At 35.5% G+C, this 25,187-nt stretch overlaps 4 protein-coding genes across 7 annotated transcripts in view; all 4 read right to left on the reverse strand.

Moving 5' to 3' along the window:
• Positions 1-11,388, reverse strand: part of LOC135087675 (clavesin-1) — a 48,660-nt gene extending 37,272 nt beyond the window's left edge. Inside the window, exons 1-2 of one of the 3 annotated variants that reach the window (XM_063982423.1) lie at positions 11,367-11,388; positions 8,243-8,488 (exon numbers count right to left, since the gene is read on the reverse strand). In XM_063982423.1, coding sequence (XP_063838493.1) covers positions 8,243-8,473 — 231 coding nt within the window. In that variant the 5' untranslated portion in view covers positions 8,474-8,488; positions 11,367-11,388. The other 2 variants (XM_063982421.1, XM_063982422.1) reach the window with 2 other exon arrangements.
• A 3,267-nt stretch (positions 11,389-14,655) lies between these two features.
• On the reverse strand, positions 14,656-18,739 carry LOC135087674 (general transcription factor 3C polypeptide 5). Its single transcript, XM_063982420.1, has 8 exons — positions 18,541-18,739; positions 18,244-18,451; positions 17,995-18,103; positions 17,603-17,891; positions 17,194-17,404; positions 16,847-17,010; positions 15,845-16,220; positions 14,656-14,801 (listed from the first exon to the last, which is right to left on the reverse strand). The coding sequence occupies exons 1-7, from the start codon at positions 18,652-18,654 to the stop codon at positions 15,858-15,860; spliced, it is 1,458 nt and encodes a 485-aa protein (XP_063838490.1). The 5' UTR covers positions 18,655-18,739; the 3' UTR covers positions 14,656-14,801; positions 15,845-15,857.
• Positions 18,740-21,640: 2,901 nt separating this feature from the next.
• LOC135088244 (putative nuclease HARBI1) lies at positions 21,641-23,117 on the reverse strand. 2 transcript variants are annotated; one of them, XM_063983124.1, is made up of 5 exons: positions 22,863-23,117; positions 22,511-22,792; positions 21,969-22,356; positions 21,755-21,888; positions 21,641-21,665 (listed from the first exon to the last, which is right to left on the reverse strand). In XM_063983124.1, exons 1-4 carry the CDS (start codon positions 23,115-23,117, stop codon positions 21,758-21,760), a joined length of 1,056 nt encoding a protein of 351 aa, XP_063839194.1. In that variant the 3' UTR covers positions 21,641-21,665; positions 21,755-21,757. The 2 variants fall into 2 exon arrangements, with proteins under 2 accessions (XP_063839194.1, XP_063839193.1); XM_063983123.1 differs by having other exon boundaries at positions 21,658-21,888.
• An 84-nt stretch (positions 23,118-23,201) lies between these two features.
• LOC135088245 (uncharacterized) lies at positions 23,202-25,149 on the reverse strand. Its single transcript, XM_063983126.1, has 6 exons — positions 24,787-25,149; positions 24,486-24,680; positions 24,215-24,283; positions 23,985-24,141; positions 23,685-23,838; positions 23,202-23,590 (listed from the first exon to the last, which is right to left on the reverse strand). The coding sequence occupies exons 1-6, from the start codon at positions 24,988-24,990 to the stop codon at positions 23,554-23,556; spliced, it is 816 nt and encodes a 271-aa protein (XP_063839196.1). The 5' UTR covers positions 24,991-25,149; the 3' UTR covers positions 23,202-23,553.
• Between the last annotated feature and the right edge of the window lie 38 nt (positions 25,150-25,187).

Genomic DNA, 25,187 nt, shown 5'->3' on the forward strand with positions numbered 1-25,187 from the left:
CTGAGCCTTATAAACTGTATTTTTAGCCTTTACCTATTCCACTACCTATTAAATTTCCTATTCTACATATCTGTATCTGATAATGTAATTGCTTCTTAGGTAATTTAGATGTAGTCTCCAAAAACACTTGGATTAATACTTACTTAAATACTTCTTACATAACTCTTGAAATCGTTTAAATGGGCTAACAAGATAACTGTATTAAGAGCATCGAAACAAAAGCCGTCTTATGCCAATAACTGATAACATTGTGCATTATCTGCCAAGCAATAAGAACAAACAATCGTTTGGAATAAGTGTCGCGTTTACTTATCATATGGCATATTAAATAACATTGTTAAGGCGTGGTTAAGGGCTACTAATACTAATAAGCGAGAGAACATAACGTTAAAGCTCAATAGTTATTACTTAAGCGAAGTATTAATAGAGTTGATGAAGAAAACCACAAGTGATTCGTTATTTTTAATAAGAAGGAAATCTTTAGGTATTGTTAGCTAATATACTGACAAAACATCACTATTGTTTAGTTAAATATGAAAGGAAACTCGAAGAGGAAACTGCTATAATAAAATTAAGGGCACACAAACGCTTAGTTTTTTTAACCATAAAAGCAAGTATTTCTCTAACGTGGTGTTAAGTATACAGGGTGGAAACGTTAAGTGATCCCACTCGATTATTTCTAAACTATACAAGATATCAATTAACTAGTTACTGGTCCTGAAAGTGATGTAGATGCAGTGAATTTACTTTAATTATAGTTGTGTTTTTAGTTGTAAACGTTATTTTGCGCTGAAAATAAAATAAATTCAAATATATTACATCCGCTCTACATAATGAAAGATCTAAAAAGCCACATGTTAACACAAATCACTTTGTATTGACTAACATCAATCAAAACAATAGAATAAACGCCAGGAAGCATCATTCAAGCCGATTGTACGTCGCATCGGCATTTCTGTTCCACTCCGAATCCACAAGAGACGTGGGAATGGTGGCATTCTGGTTTATATCTTTATTTTTTTGAGCCACTCACTTATTGACAATGATTTATTAATGTGGAAGTCGGGCAATGTAACAAGTTTTTTGAAAAATAAGTAGCTTTTAGGTTTCCTGAATGACACAGACTGGTCTTATACCCCAAACTGGACTATAGACATGTAATCGTTAATTATTTGTCAGAGTAATATACCAATCAATGTTTATAGAATATCGTTCTGCGAAAAGGCAACAGCTCTACCCATGCCTCTTTATAATGAAAACTCTACGACACTCAGCACCAAGAAAAATCATATTCCTTGTCTACAAGTCTCTATGTCAATCTCTGATGATATACTGCATTACGAGCCTGGGGAGGAGCTGCAAAAACTGTTATGATCGAACTCGAAAGAGCCCAACGTGCAGTACTAAGAGTAATGCTTCATAAGCCTTTTAGATACCGAACCGACCAGCTGTATAAAGAATGTAAAGTCCTCCGAATTCGTCAACTATATATCCTGCGCACTGCAACATCCATGCACAGCACAACCTTGAACTCTGACAAGTATGAAATCCTCAACAAACAACGAGTTTTTAAAGTTCCAACCCCCACCATCCATACTTCTTTTGTAAAACGCCAACCACTGTTCCTCTTTCCCCACATATATAACACCATTTGCCACCAAGTAGATATCAGAAACACAGTAACAAGCAAAGCTAAACGGTTAATAGAATCCTGGCTTTTAGATTTGGACATCTAAACAATGATCAAACAGAAGAAATCATAAACGCGTCATACTAACTAATAATCTAACACACATTATTCATACACACACACACACACACACACATACACACACACACGTTCGTTCGTTATTCTTACTACCATGTTGTATTTTATAATTATAATTAAATAATAATACAATTTCTATCCTATTGTTAGTCGATTTTCTGAAACCAAAGTTATGTTATGTTATTAATACTATTTTAACTAGATTTATATAAACTATATTTAACACATTAAAAGCCTATAACTAGTTTTAACACGTCCGTCCTATTAGACCGATGTCAATACAAAGGTAATTGTTTGAATTGGCCGCTGCGATACAAGCTTTCTAGCTTAGTGCAGAGACCGCCAGGATAAATTGTACATGTGACATCTTTGAGAAATAAATACTTTTTTAATTTTTTTTTACTTTTTTACATAGCTAAAGAGGTTAATTTTTCGTTTGAAAGTAAAATGGTTGTTGAAAATTATTTAATCATAAGAACTGATAGAGTTAAGACGAATGATGATATACCAGTTATAAGCAACTAACTAAACCTATTCTTCTATTCCTATCTCAAGTTCAACCAACGACCCGAACATAAAAGCTTATAATACAAACTTAACGATGTCATAATTACATTAAAAGTAAGTAATAGACCATTAACCGCGTTCTAACTTACAATTTCAAAATACAAAGAATCACGAACAAAGTGCGCCGTGGGAGTAATCATGGTCCTTGAGGAGCTGGAGGTCTAGGCCGACTATAATGCTCCCAATCCAGTTGGCCAACTGCATACTTAGGAAGTAAATTGCAGATTACGCAAATTAAGCATTCTGCAGCACGCGAGCACGCTTACGATTGGGAGATAAAGCAAACAACGGCAACAGATTAACTTTAATGTAATGTAAGTATGACTGAAATATGCTTGTAGGAGGACTCTACTTATTTGGAGTTAGAAAATTATTTCAATGCTTCAACGATTATGATTTTATAGAATACCCATGTTGGTCTTACTGTGGGCTGAATAGTTTTCCTTTCGATAAACCGAATCACCGATAAATTAGATACCTTTTTAACAAATGACAAATGTTGCTCATAACTGTTAGGGATATATTAAGTCCGCTACAGAGTAATAAACACAGTGGTTGGTAGTAACATAATAAATATATTGGTATCAAAGCACACGTAGAATATTTACAATAGAGAGTTCGGCACAGCCATTACACAGCTAAAGACAACATCACATTTGAATATAAATGACAGTTCTATCATAGCGGTTCCAGCTAGCCAGCTCTACGTTATACAGCATGAAGGTGCTCATCAACACACCCCCTCAACTCATGCTTTATACAAGGCACTAGAGTACGCGCAACCCTAACCCTTTACTCAGCAAGTGATGCCTTATACGAGGCAAAGGTTTGGTGAAAATATCTGCCAGCATATTTTCAGTTGCCAAATGTTCTAAAGTTATCGACTTATTGTCACGCAGCACATCCCTTATAAAGAAATGCCTAATGTCGATGTGCTTACTTTTCGCGTGATAAACACCGTGATCTTCAGCTAGACAGATAGCAGCCAAGTTATCAGCATGCATGCTTACCTTAGACCAATGGTGAAGACCAAGTTCCTTCAGTAAGCCATTCAAATACACTGCTTCTTTCATAGCTTCCGCTAAACTTACAAATTCAGCCTCACAAGTCGACGTCGCAACGATGCGTTGCTTTTGTGATGCCCATGAGATACCTGCTCCGCCTAAAATGAAAACATAGCCGGTAAAAGATCGTCTATCTGTTTCACAGTTACCCCAATCTGCATCCGCATAACCTTGAATGCACTTACCCATCGGTTTAAATGTTAAACCCTGAGTAATCGTACCTTTTAGGTACCTAAGGATCCGCTTTGCAGCTCTCCAATGAGTTTCCTGAGGATTCTCTGAAAATTGTGCGAGTTTTGCCGTCGCGTTCGCGATATCTGGTCTAGTCTCTACGCTCAAGAACATAAGTGCCCCTATGAGTTCTCGGAACGGAAAAGACTTTCCTCCTTCATCCTTCTCTTTGCCACTCATAGCTATCTTTCCCATCTCCATTGGAGTTTGTACAGGATTACAGTCCTCCATGTTAAATCTCTTCAAAATGGTCTTTACATATCTCTCCTGTGACATGTGATATTCATTACCATTTTTCTTTATGTCGATCCCTAGACAAAAGGTTGCTTGGCCAAAGTCCTTTAGTTCAAACCTCTTTGCCAGTTCCTGCTTGAATTTATTTATGGTTTCTCTCTTGCGTGAAGCAATTAATATATCATCAACATAGATAACGACAAATAGGTCTGCTCCATTATTGTCACATTTATGATACATACAAGGTTCACTCACTGTTGGTCTCAAACCCATTTCTCTAAGTTTCATGTCCAGCTTCATATTCCACTGTCTTCCAGCTTGCTTGAGACCATATAACGACTTCTTCAAAAGACAGGTGTCACCCCCTGCTTTCATATTCTCAAGCATTTTCACAGCTCTTTTGCCTATTTCGCTTTTTCTGCCATCCAAGCTTATCAGCTTTTCTAAACTTTCTTTCAGCAGTTCTGGAATTCTCATATAAATATTCTCATCAAGATCTCCATTTAAATAAGCAGTATTTATATCTATCTGATCTATGTCCATGCCCATTTCAGCTGCTAAAGCAATCAATAGACGAACCGTTGCTATCCTAGCAACTGGGGCGAATGTCTTGAAGTAATCCAGACCATGTTGTTGACTATATCCTTTCGCGACAAGCCTGGCCTTCTTCTTTTCTGTTAAATCAACATTTACCTTCGTTGTTAACACATATCGACATCCAATGACATTTCGATCAGGTGGTTTCTTTACTATTTTCCATGTATCATTCTTCACTAAACTTCTTAACTCTGATAAAATTGCTTCTTCCCATTTGACTTTTTCATCACTTCCCAAAGCTTCCTTCAAAGTTGTCTCAATAGCTCCAGCAAAATCATCACAGTCACCATATTCTTCTTTCTGTGACTCACTGTCACTATTCTCTGTTTCTCTAACTTCAACCATATTAAAGATTTTTCGGGGGCGCCCAACGTGTCCTCTCTCAATCCTAGGTCTTCCAGGGCCTCTTTTCAAAGTGATATTCCAGTCAAATGTCTCATTTCTATCAGTAGTACTAGTAACTTCCGTATCTTCTGTGTTTAGTTCGTTTCTGAACGGTACATCTTGAGATCGATCTATTGGAACTTGAATATTCGAAGGTTGATCACTAAAGTGTGAACTACATTGTCTGTTGGACAATTCAAACTCGATAGTCTTCCTTTTATCAACACTATCTTGTTCACATTGCAGCTCAATAGATGGTTCTTTCAAAACTTCACTTTCAGTTTTCTTATCTTCCTGAAACTTGACGTCTCTTGACACCACTATTTTTCTTTTCTCGGATATCCACACCCTATAGCCACCAGATTCAGCCGGGTAGCCCACAAAAATGCCGGGAGAACTTCGTGCTGCGAACTTATCCTTTCCTGGCTCCTTTTCCAAAACATGAACTTTCGCACCGAATGTTCTGAAATAACCAATATTTACAGGTTTATTAAACAATTTTTCATATGGAATTTCTCCATTCAAGCTGCTAGTCGGACATCTGTTACGCAAATAACACGCGGTTGCAATAGTTTCCGCCCAAAAACTTGCTGGTAGACCAGAGGATAATAACATACATCTTGCCTTCTCCAGTAAGGTGCGATTCATCCGTTCTGCAATTCCATTACTCTGCGGTGAATACGGCGTAGTCAACCTCCTTTTTATTCCATTTTCTTGTAAAAATTTCGAAAAATCACTATTCACAAATTCCTTGCCATTATCGGAATGGAAATATTTTATTTGTTTACCTGTCAAATTTTCGATCTGACATTTAAATATTTTAAACTTTGACAAGACGTCACTTTTATTTTTCAACATAAAAACTTCACACCAACGAGTACAATCATCAATAAATGTAACAAAATATTTGTTTCCCGCATTTGATTGAACTCTCATTGGGCCTACCACATCAGAATAAATTATTTTTAACTTTTCGTCACATGGCTGACTGGACTTCACAAAAGGCAACGCAACCATCTTTCCCTTAGCACACACATCACAATCGCGCAATTCAGTATCAGACTTGGTGGCGTCTATACCCGATTTCTTCAGTACTTTCATAAGATCCCTAGCATTCAAATGTCCCATACGCTCATGCCATCTACACAAATCCACATCCTTATCTGATACTACAGATGCCGAAGCATCCTGCTCTCTCAGGTAATACAAATTACCTCTACGATCAGCAGTCAACTTAACTTCACCATCCTTAGTTGCATATGCTACATCACGTTTAAAAGTGACTATACAACCTCGATCAGTAAGTTTAGAAATCGAAATTAAGTTACTACGTAGATCAGGAACTAACAACGTATCTTCAAATTGGATTTTTCGCGTAATATCATCGTTACATGCTAATATCTTGACAGTACCCTTACCTTGCACGGTTGTCAAAGAATCAGTGGCTAATTTCAATTGTTGGTTACTAAAACCAACCCATAACCCTTGTTAGGGATATATTAAGTCCGCTACAGAGCAATAAACACAGTGGTTGGTAGTAACATAATAAATATATTGGTATCAAAGCACACGTAGAATATTTACAATAGAGAGTTCGGCACAGCCATTACACAGCTAAAGACAACATCACATTTGAATATAAATGACAGTTCTATCATAGCGGTTCCAGCTAGCCAGCTCTACGTTATACAGCATGAAGGTGCTCATCAACAATAACAAATAAGTAGTCATACTATACAGTCAGTTACTGTTACAGCTATGATTTTGTATCGTAAATGATCCAAGTCGTTTCCACATCAATATTGATTCCACACATTTATCGAACCTAACATTTACTGCTGCTAGCTTTTGTATTTTTTTGGTTTGAGTTATTTTTAAACGTGTGAAAGTCGCCAGACTACGTGACATAATAATTTACCTGACTAGGCACCTCGCAGAAACCTATTTGTGATGATTTGAAATGTCATTTCGTTGACTTTCTAAGAATAGAATAAGTTAGTTACGTTACAACCGTGTTGTAACGCAGTGGCGGTTGATGCAAGCGCGCCCGTGAGTGACCCCGTGTGTATAACGCTTAAGTCACACAGTGGTAAAAATAAAAATTATAAGAAATCTAAGACAATGGCTTACAGAACACAATATTATCTATATATATAAAAGAATCTATATATATAAAAGAAAGACGTGTTAGTTACTCCACTTATAACTCAAAAACGGCTGAACCGATTTAGCTGAAAATTGTCAGGGAGGTAGTTTAGAGCCAGGAGAAGGACATAGGATACTTATAAATTAATCCCGTTCGAAATAAAAAAAAAGTCTGCTTATTTATTGCCATTAAAAGTTCGCCGGGTCAGCTAGTAGTCATTAAAACTATAAGATAAGAGATCTACCAACAAATCTATTTTCATACACCTACTGTTTACTCTATCCATTCTGTTACCTTGATCCTATGATTAACAGACATAAAAATATAAACCGATATATTGCAACCGTTTATAGCTTAATAGAGACATAAGAAAATTTAAAACCAATAATAAAGCACTCCTTTATAGTTAAAGACAACACTTAATTATGGACACATGATTTATCTGACTATAAAGAATAATTAATATCTGTATTGTCATATTTGAAAGCCTGTACCTATAATCCTATATGTATGTAACCTTTGATTATTAAATGAATTTTAATGTAATGTAGGTACAACTCAATTTCTGAAATACCTACCTACTCGTTATTTTAAAAATCGACATATTTAAAGATTATTTAGGTGGGTACTTGTTTTTGAAGATTAAACCTATGAAATTAAATTATAGAGCAATGATTATCATTACAAAAATATTTATTCCATGACAAGTTTGAAAGTCGCAGTATCGATGCGTAAAACAAATAAACATATTTTGCCACAGATATTCGTTACTCAGAGCAAATAAAGATTCGGTAATGAATATTAATCATAACAATTAATGGATGGAACACGATAACAGTTATCAATGCGTTTATTCATACACAACTCGTGTAATGCGGCATTATTATTTTAAACGCCATTCTTTAATCAGTTTTTGGAGCTTCGAATATAAATATTTAAACACACAACACTACTTTAACCGCAATCATAAGCCTAACCAGATAAATACGGACGTATCTCGAATTCATGTATGAACGAAGATAAGCAAATATAAATGTATTATTGATGTTATAAGTATTTACTACATTTTCTAAATAGTACGAAACACTACCGATCAATATGAGTAGGAATAAAGATTTATCATAGAGACCATAATAATTAAATATATGATATAGTTTTCTACGCTCTATATCAGCTATCTACACAAATCATCAATGGAATCAGAATAGAACAAAATAATTAACTTGAAATTATAATTGAAATGTCACTTACCAATGCCAATGCGCTCTCCGGGTACCATTTGCAAGGGCGTAGGAATATGGTCAGGAGCTCATCGTCGTCTCCAAAGTACAGGTCTTTGTTGTCCTTCAGCAGTTCCCTCAGTCTCTCCAGGGCCTCCCGAACCCTCTCTGGAGTCTCTCTTAGCTCTCTCTCAGCCACCTCCTTCAGCACGGGCGTGAGCTCAATGCCCCTTTCTATCTTCAAACCACTCCGGGAACTCATCTTTGTTCACGAGACCTGCAAAAAAAGATCATTTAGTTGACGCACATGTCATAGCTGCTGACGAATGTCTATTAATAATGCACAAACAAAAATTTTTTTTGTTACTTTGGGAAAAACAAAATTGTTATTAACGCAAAAGGAAATGTCCTGTCTACCTTACTCAAGTGCAAACCAGTGTCTAAATCGATTTTGTACTTGACATTGACTCTACATATTATTTTTGCGACAAATACCCGCACTTTTTGAAAAATAAAACTTACTACGGAGTTCTTCTAGTTTACAATTTCAATCGGCATATTCTCGACCTATAAAGCAATTATGTCATCTACAGATACAAGTACCGAAATGTTTGCAACACGAGTCCACACTTCCAATAAATACTAAGTAAGCTCTCATTACATAAGCCGTGTAATTGGCGGGCGACTGTTGCAAGCGTTGCAGCACCATCAATGATATTGAAGGGGGAACGTAGGTAGCAACAAGGTAACTAAATATAACTAAATATTCCTTTCTATCTATCGGGGGTTATCAAAGGGCGTTCGGAAAGTACTTATCGGGACAGCATGTCGTAAGTGACTTGTAAACTGACGATAAATCTGGACTTCCTTATGTTCAGAGTATCACGTTTCCTACTGACTGTCAGTAGAGGCAGCCATGGCACCGGCCGCAACGCAAGGACTTGTTGTGGATTCCTCGCACGTCTGCGCGCGGCGAATGAACGTTTAAAAACAAATAATTTTTAGCAATGCTAATATGATTCTAATTGATATACTTAATAAGTTAATAATTGCATAATCGAGGATAAATGATGAATCTTATTTAGTTGTATTGAAGCTATATTTTGAAAACTATGCGAAACATCCTAAAGATTTGTGAAATTGACCTTGCCAAAACATTTCTAAAAATAGAGAGATTTGTTTGGAAGAATGACATGCACGTATGTTTTTGAGATAAATCAATCTCATCTTTTAAAACCAGACGATGTTATCTTACTTGTTAATTCTAGATCAACTTATCTATGCCTAAGTCGATGCCTTCAATATGTTGCACCGAGAAGTGAATTGAAATAAATTGTTAGCATTAGCAAAGGTGTATTTGTTTTATGTAGTTATCTGCGTTCACTCAACCTCAGCACGAGGCGTGATCGTGCTTCTATTGATCTAAATAAAATATGCCTAATTGCGTTTACAAAAATTGCATTGATGATTATGAAATATGTACTATTGCTACGACAGCAAACTTTATCTATTAGTATAGATTCACTAAAAATTAAAACGTTCTTAGTTTAGGCCGAAAATATTTTGTCATGCGGGCAATTTTTTTATGTATGTACTGCTGTAATTTACGACTTCGTAATTACAAGTTTGTTATTTTTAAATTTTTTATTATTTAAAACTTTATTCCACATAATAATACAGAGTGCAAAAGGCGGACTTAATTTCGTATGGCATTTTCTCCAGTCAAAACTTGAACACTAAAGTTTTTAAGAAATAATTAATAAACAGTAAAAAAAACAGTCAATAAATATTATCATATAAATCGCTACCTACTTTTACCTATATTTTACTAATTAATTAAAAAAAATTGTTAATCCTGTCTCATGCCAAGATTAACAGAGATTATAATAATTGAATCGAATATCGAAAACACTTTCCAGAGTAGGGGCTCAGGATTCACCCAGTTACCTACATTAGGATGCCAGCCTAGACCTCTCCTTTTATGGGACCGAGTCCATTATAGGAGTCAAGCTACATGTCACGGTTACTTAACTAATGGAATCAAAATGTATTTTAAATGCAATAAGTGTGCTAGCACATTGGTGTGAATAAAATTAAACGCAAATGTTAAGTCTATAGGAAATTAATCTCCGTGTAAAAAAATTACGAGCTAAATTCTAATAACTTTACTTTTGGACTCCAATACTTCTATAGTACAAAAGAAAATTAAACTCTTTCCAGACATTCCCTTTCTACCCTGGGAATAGGTCAAATCAACACGAGTGTAGAGTCGCTCGTTAATTCAAATTCAAATTCATTTATTCATTGCATCATGTAGTACATTAATATTCATAATAAAATAAGTGACGTTATCTATTATGCTTCAAATGTCCTAAAACCCTATCACACACAATTCAGATTTTATTAGAACAAAAAAAACATAAACAGACCGTCTCCGTGTAAAGCGAAGGTACCACATACTTATTTACTGAAATAATTTACTTATCTGCATTTAATTATCTGCTTGCAACTTCAATCAATATTTTTTTCAAACATTTTTTTAAAACTTTGCTTTATTTTATTTCGCTAAAATGCTTTATCTTTCTTTCTCATGCACATTAAGTAATGCAACTACAGTCTTTCCTTACCAGAATATTCAGAGTTTGCTCGATATTTCAATAACGGCGTGAATGCGACGTATTTAATTTAGCAATTAAATTGCCGATTGCCGAACGTTAATTGCGGACACATGCACACTAAACAATAAGTACAACACACGACACAGTCGATCGCGAACTAGTTATTTCGCTCCAGTTGTAGGCACTAACGAAAATAAAATTATGATAAATTGTGAAATTCATGCGCTAACCTCACTCGCGTTGTGGAAACTCACGCGCCGGTGAAAATGGCAAAGGGCGGGAAATCGATCGTGCGGCGGTGAGAGGCGCAGACGAGTGTGCGCGCGCGCATTGCCCCGCCGGTTTTATACACTCGATAACGCGTTTGCTTTGTCCCTAGCGCCGCTCGACAAAGATCGCTAAGGGTTGGACTTGAAGCGCAGACAAAAACATTGTTATCTATTTGAACAGTCGTTAGCGGAGCTCAAGGAATAACTTGATCGAGGTTATTCGACATTTTAGCTATAAATAAAAATAAAATATAATGAAAACACTCACCAAGTGGGTAATGAAGGCACCGCGACAGCGATATGACTCATTCTTGTAAGGACCCAGTTCGGTCAAAAAGACTTTACCCTGTAAAGTAAAGGATATTCATCACTACATTTGTAAAGTGTTTAAATATTAAGTAGCTATTCGAAAAAATGCATCGTGTTCATTATTAAAAACAAGCAATTAAATGATTAATAACTTACTTTTAAGTTGTAGCCATGAATCCGATTGTTACCTACCTATCGGGACTTTGAAATGTGACATTTCTGTGAATATTTTGACAAAATCACGCTTTACTTATTACATGCACGTTGTTAAGTAATTGCCCCACTTTGAGATCTCTTCTGGTATTTGCTTACCACAATTATGATAATGTTGCTCTGCCGTGCCTACACTTGGCCACAAGTAGCCACCACACCACTAATCGCGGCCACAAGTTGTTAATTTAAGCCACAAAACGGCTGACACTTAACGGGTTTAAGTAGCAGACAGATTTTTGCCGATCCCGTGCGAAATTTTAGTCTAAAGAAAACTTTTGTATTTGGAGTTCCAACACTAAACACTAAAGTCATAAGCATTTTCCAAAAAATCCATTTTCTGCTCCTTGCTTAAATCCTACACTTATGCCATCCCCAGCTACCCTACCCTCTACTCGTTTACCTATGTCTATATTATCGATTTCGTATGCGAATGAAATTCGAATGCTTCCAAAATACTCCTCCTTAGCTCCACACATCAAAGTCAATGTATCGTAAATGCTATCCAACTAAAAAAAAGGTTAAGGCAGGAGTATATCCAGTGAAACTGGTGAGGGCTCTTGTAAAACAGCATCGTAGGTACAGACCACAGCGAATCAGACTATACATAATAGCACTTATTGCAAAGATATAAGATGCTACAGTGTTTACTTTGACGTGCTGTCAACTGTACAAGGACACTAGTACAAAGAGTCATCCGACGTAGCGAAACTATATGAGTTTCTTTGACCCTTGAAAAGCCTGTTGATATCAAAGAAAAAATAAAAATCGCGCGCCACAGTTAAAACCTTGCTAGATATAATCTTGCTACATCTTTGTGGAATCTCTTACCTACCTAGGGTAAACTTCTAGTCATTGCACACTTAAGCGTTGAGTTATTTATTGGACAGATCTTTATTGCATTAAAATAGTATTTCTATCATACACAACTAAGATATTGCGACTGATGGAGATAAAAGGATGAGATGTTGCATTTTGCATTTAGAGTAATATTAATTATGGACGTTGGGTTCAAGGGGTGTTTTGTCCAATAACCGGTAGAGTCCGATGACTGGAAGTTTACCCCATACATATATCAGATAAAAAATACAGCTCAGCGCTCATTAAGCCAGGATCAAATTAAGTACAGCAGACTACAAAGCAGAACCTTTTGTTGTTAAAAAAATCAATTAGCCAAATCGCTGTACGTGCTTTACTTTAAAATTAAAAGTTTTTAATCTTTGTTCCTTAGTGGTGATTGCTGGCTATTGGCCAAGTCATATTTTTCTTGACACAAATTATTTTTATAACACATAAGTTACGTATAAATTAGTCATCCATTGTTTTTAAAGGAAACGGGAACAAAGTACACAGTAACACAGTTCAAACGATGATGAGATAACAAATATTTACTATTGTTATTGATGATAGTTCAGTATGTATTGAATTATACTATTTCTTATGATGTTATAACTAATTATTACTCGGAATTAGTAAATGTTATCTATCATTTAGTACAGTTAATTAGATGACAAAGTACCTACACGGATTGTGTTTATCAATAAAATATGGCCCATCGTCACCATTGTATGTGCGTTCACTTTCATCTGTTAACGTATACGTTACAAAAATATAAAAAAATCAATAAGACATTTATACACACGTATAATGTTGTGTTTTGTTTGCAAAAAATATAAGCGTTTGTTTTTTTTTTTTTGCACAATGACGACTTTTACGAGTATACTTAGAAAACATTGCTTTACAAAAAAAATGGCAAAACTTTAATATTCATGAATTTTTAACTGAATGATGCAACTTTTTACCGTGTTCGTACTGTCCTTGGGAACATTTTACACAGAAGCTATGCATAAACTCGGAGGTATGATTCCCGAATGGTACACTGAATGCGGGCAGAGCAGTTCGGTCGTTGTGGGGGAAGCCTTTGTCTAGCAGTGGACAGCATTAAGTTGAAACTATTTATTCCAAGTTTGGTTTAACATTTTTTTTTTAAATTTTGCTGACATTTAATTTATTTAATTTTACTTAACTTTTTGACATTTTGTAAAATTAACACTGTATTTATTTGACATTTGAAATTACTGTATTACATAACTAATTTTTAGTCTACATTCTGTATTCATTTTAATTGAGGAAACTGCTGATTTCTGTCCTATTTTTTGTGCGATTATTTGTCTGTGTATCATAATTTTAACAAAAAAAAAATTGTTTGTTTCCCTAATATAAATAAATAAATAAAGTCGCGTTAGCCCCTCGTACTAAGCTAAATATGCTTGTGTTACAAGGGGGCTCACCACAAGGTGGAGCGGAGCGGAGAAATTATTGGAATAACCAATCAGATTTCAGATGGACTGAAATTGACAAAATGAAATCTGATTGGTTATTCAAAGCATTTCTCCGTTCCGCTCTGCCTTGGTGGAAACCGGACTTCAACTAAAGTTATGGATATAAGTGTCCAGAAAAGAATTTATACTATTACATCATATTTCTTCAGTGTTGAGCAATTATTATGGGAAGCCAATCGTGACTCAAAAAGTCCGACACCCGGGTTGCGACTGCTGTTTTTCTACTCACAACTACAGAAACATAGTGATTAGTAAAAATAATAATGAGTAATGGTTGTGTCGGTAGGTAGATACTTTTCAAAACGGAAAACACAAACTTTTAATGTTTCTAGAAAACATAATTTTACTTGGTGTAAAGGTCACTTTGTGTCTAGTCTAGCCATGCATCCTATGACCTTCAAAGCCTACCTGAGCATCGAACCCAATACCTCCAAGTAACAAAAGTCATCCTAAAACTATTTATAAGCTGTATAATGTATTGTATTTCATTGGAAGATTTACTTAAGTATGTACTTCGAACTGTGTAAAAGTAGGTTATAAAATATAATGACGTATTTTTCAAAATATACACACAAATAGGTATAAGAACTAGTCATAAAAAGGAAAAAATCTACTTTTTATGACTACCTGCTTACAAACGTAATAAATTATTACGTGTGTAACTTTAAATAATTAACCATTGACGCAAACAAAATGGCGAGTTACCTTCATTGTTTATTTAGCGTGTCAAAATTTGAATATAATACATTACAAATGAGTAAGGTTTACACCGCCTCGTCGCCCGCAGCGGATGGGATCGCGTCGTCATCTTCAGAGTTGCCCTCGTCGTCGCTGCTTCCTTCCTGAGACAAACATTAAAGATACATTTAAATAACACATTCGTTATATAAGATTTTAAACTTTCGCGTTCCATTTCAATTAAAATAGTAAGACACGGGTCTTAACGCGACATTTATTAATGAGTTACATTATGTACTTACGGCTTGACGTTTCGGTTGCGATGCTGCAGCCGTGGTCACAAGCAGATTGTCTGCGTTAAGACCCGTGTCTTACTATTTTAACACATTCGTTTTCGGAAAGAAGAGATACATCTTTTAATCAACAATAGACTAATGGTATAAGCGACAATAGCCGAACGGTGAAGGTGTCGGACTGGCCGACTCGAGATGTCGGCTCGAAACACGCCGCCACTGCACTATTCAAATTCAAATAGTTTATTCAGTAGGTACATATGCCCTTTCCAGGGCACTTATACACGTCCCAAATATAGCTTGCCCTACCACCACTTCGGGACAACATTATACAGGGTGTTAGGTAAATGGGTATATGAGCCGACACTAGCCCATGTTAACATATGCATATAAATGGTATGGTGAAGTCAGAAAATTGATATCATCATTTTAATTATTTTAATTTTCATACAAATCTGATTTTATAAATTTTATTTTGTATGAACATTTAAAAAATTAAAATGATGATATCCTGACTTCACTATACCATTTATATGCATATGTTAACATGGGCTAGTATCGGCTCATATACCCATTTACCTAACATTCTGTATGTTGAGGTAAACCCACTCGTAACACAAGTATGTAGTTACAGTGTTATTCATACAGTTTTTGTGAAACACTTTAAATTAAGACTATTGAACGACAGTTCAACTTCAGTTCGGTGAAGGAAGAAGCATATTCTTCCTCTCTCCTCCCTCTTATTTACCTCTAACTTGAAGTCAGCGTTGTGCGAAGATAGCAGCGTTTGCTTGACGTAGCCCAGCTCAGCCAGCCGCGCGTCTGATGGCACAGGCAGCCTGGCGCCGGCTCCGCTGCTAACATCTCTTCTACTTCTGGCAGTTTTATATTACAGTACTGAAGTAATTATTCACCTCTAACTTGAAGTCAGCGTTGTGCGAAGACAGCAGCGTCTGCTTGACATATCTGAATATGAGGTCGCGGCAGTGCTGGTCCGCGTTGGGAGGCAGCCAGCCGCGCGTCTGGTGGCACTGGTAGCCTGGCGCCGGCTCCGCTGCCAACATCTCTACTGGCAGCTTTACGCCACAGTACTGAAGTAATATTCACCTCTAACTTGAAGTCAGCGTTGTGCGAAGACAGCAGCGTCTGCTTGACATATCTGAATATGAGGTCGCGGCAGTGCTGGTCCGCGTTGGGAGGCAGCCAGCCGCGCGTCTGGTGGCACAGGTAGCCTGGCGCCGGCTCCGCTGCTAACATCTCCTCTACTTCTGGAAGTTTTATGTCGCAGTACTGGAAAATAACATCATTTCTGTTAATGAATGTAAGCAGTACGTAAGCTTCTTAAAGGAACGCTTGTGATCTTCTAGGTCAGGGGTCTCCAAACTTTGAAGTTTTGGCCATAATAATTTTTTTCGGTATGTTACACGGGCCTTAACAATTTTAGTTTTTCTGCCCACCTAACACCAAACATAGGCTTAATCTTAAGCTGTCACGGGCCGAATCGGTGGCAGTTGCGAGCTGGATATGGCCCGCGGGCCGTAGTTTGGAGACCCCTGTTCTAGGTCCAACGAGGCGTGCGTGTACGCTGGCCGAGATGCGGTCACAATACGCGAGCTCATTCAGTCTTTCTTCAGTCGGTTATTAGAGAAATGTGGCTGGCCTAGTGCTACTTTAACTTTCATTACTATAGACAAAGTCCATTGAATATTACAGTATATTAATCAACCTTTTAATCAGTTACAAGAATGTTGTCTAACTTAATCTGGCATGTAGTGTAAGGGGGCCAAATAATGGTCTGGAAACAATACAGTTTTGAAATGATAAAAAAAAACAGCAGTTTAGTTTGAGGGTTACTACTATTTTCAATATCAAAACTCTTAGTAATCAATTGAAATAGAAATCAATGCAGTACATACCTGATAATAAACTTGTCTTTGTGTGGGCACCAGGCCTGGCTTAAACATTACTGCTGCTTCAGGAACTTCCTTATAATCCTCCGAATATCTCGTTCCCTGGTTTTCGTGGACTATTTTCTTGTAATGATACTCTCCCCTTGTTGTAACCATAGAGCTGATGCCAGCTAAAACAAGCAAAATCTTGGATTAGCTAAGTTTAAAAAAAATTAAACAAAACTGTCTGCAAATAAATTAAGTTTAATTTAGATTTATTAGAAATAGCTTAGAGCTTTACAATCGCCTTATTAGAATAAAATTATAAGTGTATAAGTACCTACTAAATTTTTATAAAAAAAATTCATAATTACCCAAGCTCCTGACTCGAAAATCTAAGGTCTGGTAAATTCTAGAAGCTGGATCTTTTCGTGGGTCATATCCAAATCTCAGCCAAACCATTTTCCACGGACCTTTCCTAAGGTAGATTGCAAGACACGGCAGAATCAACTTTAATGATGTGGACCTGATTTTGGTCACATACTTGATCAAGTTGAAAGACCAGACTGGTCTCTCATCAAACAACTGCAATAAAAAAACAGTAAACAAAAGCATTTATAAAGATAGTCCAGAAGAAAGAAGAAACAAAAGAGAAATACTGGCAATCAAAAATATCAAGTGAAACTTTTCACCATCATTTCAGCCACAGGACATCCACTAAATATGGCCTATATCCTCCAATGATTTCCAGATTTTACATTCTTGGATGAAAAGCAGTATAACCTTTTTCACAGCTTCATACTCCTCTTCAAGCTGTGGATACTGAACAAGCCGTGCATCTTTCTGTTTGACATTTGCCTCATGAGGTTCTGTAGGCAGTTCATTTGTTAGACTGAAGACATAAGAGCTAAACTGTCCCTTTCTCTCTTGCCGTGTCCTATTGTGAACATTGTCATCTGCATCCACTGTGTCTGTCTTATCTGAGTAATATCTCTTATCTGTATAACCGTAGCTGTTAGGCTTATCAGTTCTTGTAAAATACGCTGGCAAGATGAATAATGGACTTGATTGACTGAAAAAGTTATGTAAATGATTAATTATTACATAAGACTAAATAATTATGGTTCAAAAAACATTGAAGGTAGAATCAAGCTTATTAAATATAATGAACTTACTGTAGAAAATCAAAAGAATCAAGCCCTGATGGAATTATATTCTCCCTATGACATACCATGCCACCCTGTCCATCACTGTGTGCTGGCATGTATTGGAAGTCACACATATCTAAAAAAACATTCATGTTCGTTGTGTTAGTGATATTTTTAAAAAGATTGTAGTCATAGATTGTAATTTACAAAATTTCTGAAATAATGATGTTTATGAAATTCTGTGTATTTTTACAATGATTCTTTTAAAATACATACTTTCAAATTTATAAATACTGCTCACTCGGCCCACTATAGTAGTCGAGAGAACTTCTTTTTTTATTTCTTCTCCACTTTTGGTCTTCTTGACTCGTACTTTTAGAAGTATACCAGCTGTTTTGCGGCATTCACCAAATATTCGCTTCACGAAAGGATTTTCCGGTTGGTAGCTGAGTCCTAATCGTTTTTTGGCAGTTTGTGAGTAGATCTGCAAATAAATGCATTATATTTTATGTAAATACATCAGATTATTTAATGTAATTTAGGAAATACATAGGTTACAAACTACAAACTTGCCTGCGAAATCGTTCTAATTCCCCCCAAACATTCTATGGCTCTTGCATCATTTTTTACCACTCCAGGGAACAGCACACAAGTTAACTTTCGTTCTTGATCATTTATTTCAGCCATTATTTATAAATAAGGTATTTAATATTTTATCACAATTCAAACAACAAACAACACATGTTCTTTGTTTTGACTTTTAAATGTCACTTTTGACAGTGACAGCACAAAGACAATAACTTATTTTCTTTCCTGGCTTTCGCGGTTTGCTTTTGGCCACAACGGAAACCATCACGTGGGGTCCTTCCGTTTTCTCATAGACTTGTTCCCACTTGTTCAGAGCCCCGATTACGGTAATTTTTAACGTCTCCAATCCAGACACGCTTCTCGATTCTGCGATACGATTGGTCGTTCAACAGCGTACGTCAGCTGTTTTGACCAATCGTATCGCAGAATCAGAAGCGCGTCTGGATTGGAAACGCTAAAAGTTACCGTAATCGGGGCTCAGATCCTCACAAATGCACAGATGAGCACAAAAGTTCATTTTTATTACATGCATTACTGTGTTCATCTACACTGTAGATTCTAGAGGCAGTACAGGCACTGAAATGAATATTGAGAACTGCTACCAGCGCAGAATCGGATAGTTTATTACTTGATCCTCGTACATACATAATCTTTCTACAATTTCTATGAACGAAATCTTGTTTATGGATGTTTTTGAGAATAATTTATTAAAACAGATAACATTTAGAGTTATAGACATTTTATTTTTATAAAGTTCCATAATAATCGCTTGCTAGATTTCATACAGAAATGTATAGCGAATGAATGGAATTGGTATTTCATAAAATCATTAAAATTTGTGGTTTTCAGTCCCACCAACTTACTTAATAGTCTAGCGGTCTTATTCATAATAAAATGCTAATATAGGTTTAAAACCTACATTAGCTAAAACGTTTGATAGGCTTAAAACACTCTTATAAACCTCTGATAAAAAACGTTATTCATAATCGTTTATAAACCTTTGATAGCTAAAACAGAGTTTAATATTTTCTTTCCACAGACTATACAAAAAGAATGAACGAAAACAGCTTTTTTGGTGATTTAACTTGATGGACCATGTAAAATCATAGACAAATCGCAGAAAAAAAAAACAAAAAATTGGCAGCTGTGACGTTTTACTTACTGACATTGACATTTGGCACGAAAATTTAATAAAGTTTTCGGTTTTTTCGATCAACTCCCAAGTTTTATCAAACTTTTATAAAACTTGGGATTGTATGTTCTGGATTCTGTACCTCTTACCCTGTACTCTGCAATAAGCTCTTACGACGACCCGGCTAGTTACATCGGATACTAATTATGTCCATGACGAAGGAGAACAGACCGCCTAAAAGGCAACGATCAGAAAACTGGTTGGAGGAAGATAAGGTAGTACTTATTTTTAGCCTGATAAAGTGCCTACTAATTTTTGTAGCATGGTTTTATTTATGTTTGACGCCTAGTGTTTGCTTTTCAGTATTTGCTGAAAGAGTTGGTGAAAGAAAGAGTAAATGCAATCGAAAATAAAAATACAGACACTAACACGAATAAACGGAAGGTTGCGGCTTGGGCTGATTTACAAACAACGTTGGTACATCTTTTGATTTCTGCCTTCAATATAAAATTTTGCCTTTACCTGTAATTCAAAATCCTGTCATTTCTTTTTCAGGTTTAATTCAATGTGCGCTGGTATGAACCGCTCCATTACCCAGTTAAAATCGCAATGGAGCCTCATAAAAATCAGTGCGAAGAAAGACAAGACCATTGCTAGGCAGGCTCAAATTAAAACTGGCGGTGGTCCACCATTATCAGTGCCTGACGATAGGGCTGATGATATAGCATCTTGGTTGCCCAATGAATTTGTAGTCGATGTTAACAGATTTGACTCGGACTCAAATAAAAGTGAATTAATTAACATTCAAGAGGAGGAATCAACTCAAAATACGCAAGATCAGGAATTGATAAATAATGAAGAAATCCAATATGAATTGGTGGTACTTGATGAAGAAATAGAAGATACACATGCTTGTACTACTAGAGGCATATTGGAAGATAATGAAAATAAAAAAGTAGAGGCAAAAGAAAATAAAGCAAAACCTAATTTTAAAGCACCAGCAATCAAAAAAAAAAGGAAACTGTTAAACAAAGAAGGCTTAATTGATTTAAGCAAAGTTAGGATTTCCGAAATTGCAGAAACAGAATCAAAATGCCGGATTGAACTGCATGAAGTTCAAATGGAAAACGAACGGAAGAAAGGGAGAAACTTGGATCTTGAGCATCAATTATTACAGGAAAAACTTAAATATTACACTCACATTAATAAAGAATAATAAGTCTTTTGATGTTAAAGTTTTTCAAGTACTAACAGATTCTAAATAATAAGTTAGTTCCTCCCTTACTTCTGTTTGTTTTTAATTTGTATTTTATGCAGTTCCAATCCGCATTTTGATTGTGTTTCTGCAATATATTTAGACGGCTATGAATATGTTTACTAGTCATAACTTAATAAGAGTTTGAGATTACTATTAACTAGCTGTTGCCCACGACTCCGCCTGCGTAGACTACTATTTCTGTAACCTACAGGATCTGTGCATTTTTCCAGGATAAAAAGAAGCCTATATGTTATTCGAGACTATATAATCTATCTGTTTTAGCAATTTATTTGTTTATAAGAATTGAACTGTGATTTTTAGTAAGTAAGTTTAATAATTGTACTTAAATTAGTGATATAAAGTAAATACACATATGCCTAGTCACAAACATTCGCCTTTATAATAATAGTGTAAATTATGGTTATTTTGTTTTAAATGTAGAAGGTTGATAACCTCCGAATAGAAACGTTTATACTTAAGCAATTTCTTTGTTTTAAAGAATTGAACTGTGATTTTTAATAAGTAAGTTTGTTGAAACTAATTGTACTTAAATTAGTGATATAAAGTAATTTGTTTTGAATTTTTGCAGAATAATTGCTTTTTTAAAGAGAACTACAGGTTTTGTTTTTGTGATAGTAACAAATTGGACTGAAAATTGAAATACAGGTATTTTTCAATCAAATATTCTTTTTATTTTCATTAAGATGCCAGGAACAGTATCTGAAAAATTAAAATACAACATTTTCATGAACTCAAATGACATTACATAAAAGTAAATCGTTGGAATTTATCAAAATGTATTTTAGTACCATTCAAAAATGTTGATTTATAAAATTTTGTAGTATCAACTGCGACCTACGCCTCAACAATGAAGGTCGGTTGTCGTGAACACTGTTCTCCGTCGAAAGTTGCGGAGTTACAGGGACCTGCTCCATATGTTGTTCTGAAAAATATTATGAATTTGTCAACATTTTGTCATAAAGATTTGTATTCCTTATGTACAGTCAAATTGATAACATTTACCTAACAATGTGTCATTCATATCAATGGCTATATTATGTAATACAGCCAATGCTATGATCACAGCTTTTCCATTTTGGAGGCTTACTGGTAAGCCATGGAGTAGGCATTGGAACCGCTGCTTCCACACCCCAAAACACCTTTCAACAGTGTTCCTAGTTGAGATGTGAGCATTATTGTATGCTTCTTCTTCTGGACGACTAGGCCTTAAAATAGGTGTAAATAGATATGGCAGAAGAGGGTAGCCCGAATCGCCAATAAGGCGTCCTCTAAACTGCCTATCCTCAAATCGTTGTTTTATATTGCTCTCCATAAAAATTCGACTGTCATGTGTACTGCCTCGCCATCTAGCCACTATATCCATTATTTTGAGGTCAGCATCACAGACAACCTAAAATAAAAAAAACAGTATCCTGTAGGTAATCCATCCAATAATATAGTGTTGAATGTTGCTAAAATTTAGATCATACAAAGTAAAAATTATAGACATTATTAAAACAAATCTTTCTCTGTTGTAAACTGTATAAAATCAAAATATATTTTACCTGAACATTCAGGGAATAATAGCCTTTTCTATTAATATAGTACTGGGCCATGTCACCTCCGGTTTTTTTAATTTTAATGTGGGTGCAATCTATGGCTCCTATCACCCCAGGAAAATTTTTAATTGCTCTAAATTTGGCACTAATTCTTTCCTGCTCTCCTATAGTGATAGGCATTTTGATGAAGGAATTTGCCTTATTCGCGATTGCATGCGCGACTCTGGCGCATATCCGGCTCACTGTCGGCTGACTTAGGCCATGGAGGTCACCAGCATCATCTTGTACCTGAAAATGTATGAAAATAATTATAGCAGCCACGACAAAGGGATAAAATAAAACACTTTTTTGTGCTTACCTCACGACGTCCCCAACATCTTATGGCCACTAAAACTTGCAGTTCAGGACACGTGCCACCACCTCTAGCGCTCTGAACCAGATCATCTTCCACCAAATCTATGATGGTGCGCACTGTGTCCTTATTGAACCTATATTTTATTTTAAAATTTAGGTCCCGCAAATCGAATGGGTTGCTTCGTTGGCGGTAGAGCTTTCTACGTCGCGCTGGGTCGGCATTATTGGCTAAATGCACAATTGCATTTATAGCATTCATTTTCACAAGCAAGGATCACAGCAAGGATATTTTGAATAAATAAACCAACGAAGTGACATTCATATGAAATGACATTTATAAAAGTTAGGTTAAAATAGGTTTATTAGAGCTTTAAACAAGGCCCGAGCTCTCGATAACTTATCACACAGATAAAAGAGGATTTTAGCGCTAAATGACGATTATGAATAACAATTTTTATCAAACGTTTTATAAACCTTTATTAAGCATTTGATAAAATGTGAAAAATGATTATGAATAAGACCGTAGGTATTTATAGTTTGGAACATTGGAGCATGATCGAGTTTTTAGAACACAAGTACAATAGTAACAGAAAGCAAGAATAAATATCAGAAAATATATTTTAATTTTGTAATATCACATACTTACAACTAACAATATGCTTAACGATACTAGTTTCTTTATAAATTATCATAAGTTAACGATGGGCCACACTTTCAACAGCAATCAAAATTCTGAAATAAAAAAAAAAACACTATTAGATCTAGTCTAGTATTTTTATTACTGATTGAACCTGTGCTGCTACCTGTGTGTAGCTAAGTTACTTACTTTTCTAATATAAGGTTTCTTTGTCTTTCAATTTCAAGTCTATCTCTTTCCATTTTTAATCTTATATTATTACATCTTTTCTTTTCCAAGAGTTTCTGTTTCTCAATTCTTATCCTTTCTTCTTCCAAACTTAAAAGTCTGTCATGAACAAGTCCTGTGAAGATAAAGGTGTTCTATCATGACAATGGAAATTCAATTAAGCTATCTATCTATACCATACTATACTAAGCTTGTTATGTTATGTTTCATAAATATTTTTTGTGCTGACTGTTTGAGAGACTAGTCAGGTCTCATACTTACTGACTGGTCTTCCCCTCTTCCAAATAGGTTTTGATGTAATTGGTGCAGACAAAACTTCATTAGGTCCCATGCTTGTGTCAGTATCAGTTGGTACTCCATCCCCCAAATTGAGATCTATATCAGCTGGTGTATAATGCTGTGGTTCAGTCGGCCATTTCTACAAAAAAAACATCATGTTACAAACAAGATCTTGTTAATAATATGAGGCTATTTATTAATAATTACCATACCATAGTGCTAGTACTTGGGTCATCATTACATAAAACCTCACTAGAGTTGGCTTGTGAATGTGAAGGTATCTGAAATAAATATTAAACACAAATTAAATTTCATAATCATAAAAATTTATTTTATTTTTAACAATGATTTTTTAAGACAAAAAAAAAATCATTTTTTAACTTTCATGTCCTTAAAGCTCTTTTAAATAGGCTATCCCTTGGAAGGTAGAGCTATCTGCATGCAATAAACGTTTTGAATTTGATCTGTAAAAAGCAGACTTACAATAGTGTTATCAGGTAATGCAGAAGTCTCAGGAACTCCAGCAAGTCCAAAGACTGATGTGTTGGTGCATATGAGCCTCAATATCTTTTCTTCAGCCTCCGTTAATTGGGTGTTTGTATTGCAACCAGGAGTGAAGCGACTTTTACGAATTTTAAATGCTTTCTTCTTAACATTTGATTTCCAGTCACGCCAAGTCTGCAAAAACAATGATAAATAATTTTAAAATGCATATCAGTGTATCGTATAGTGTAGTAGATAATATTTTAATAATGGTGAGGCTTGAAAACATGAAATTACCTACCTGTTGCCATTTATCGGGGGTTTTTATAGCGCCGGAACCAAATCCAGAATTGGCATTTAACTTTTCAGTAATTTTTATCCAAGCATTGGTCTGACGAATTCTTCCCTCCAAACCCGTAAATTTACCAATAGCTAGTTCTTTATCTTCTTCCAAAAAATGTAACAACATATTTAGCTGCTCCGGGCTGGCTTTGCGTCTCTCCATTTTAGAAAACAATGCATGTACTAATACAGACGAATAAGTATGCCATAAGAAAATTACCTTGTATTAATGTTATAAATCAATAGATTTCATTTAGAAAACTGCATTAGGTACAAATTATTTTTATTTTTGTCGCAAATTCCCTTAATCCCTTTGATTGAAAATAAACAAACAAAAACAGCTGTCAGTCAAAATGAATG

This window comes from Ostrinia nubilalis, chromosome 3, assembly GCF_963855985.1.
Source record: "Ostrinia nubilalis chromosome 3, ilOstNubi1.1, whole genome shotgun sequence".
In the NCBI taxonomy this organism is placed as follows: Eukaryota; Metazoa; Arthropoda; class Insecta; order Lepidoptera; family Crambidae; genus Ostrinia; species Ostrinia nubilalis.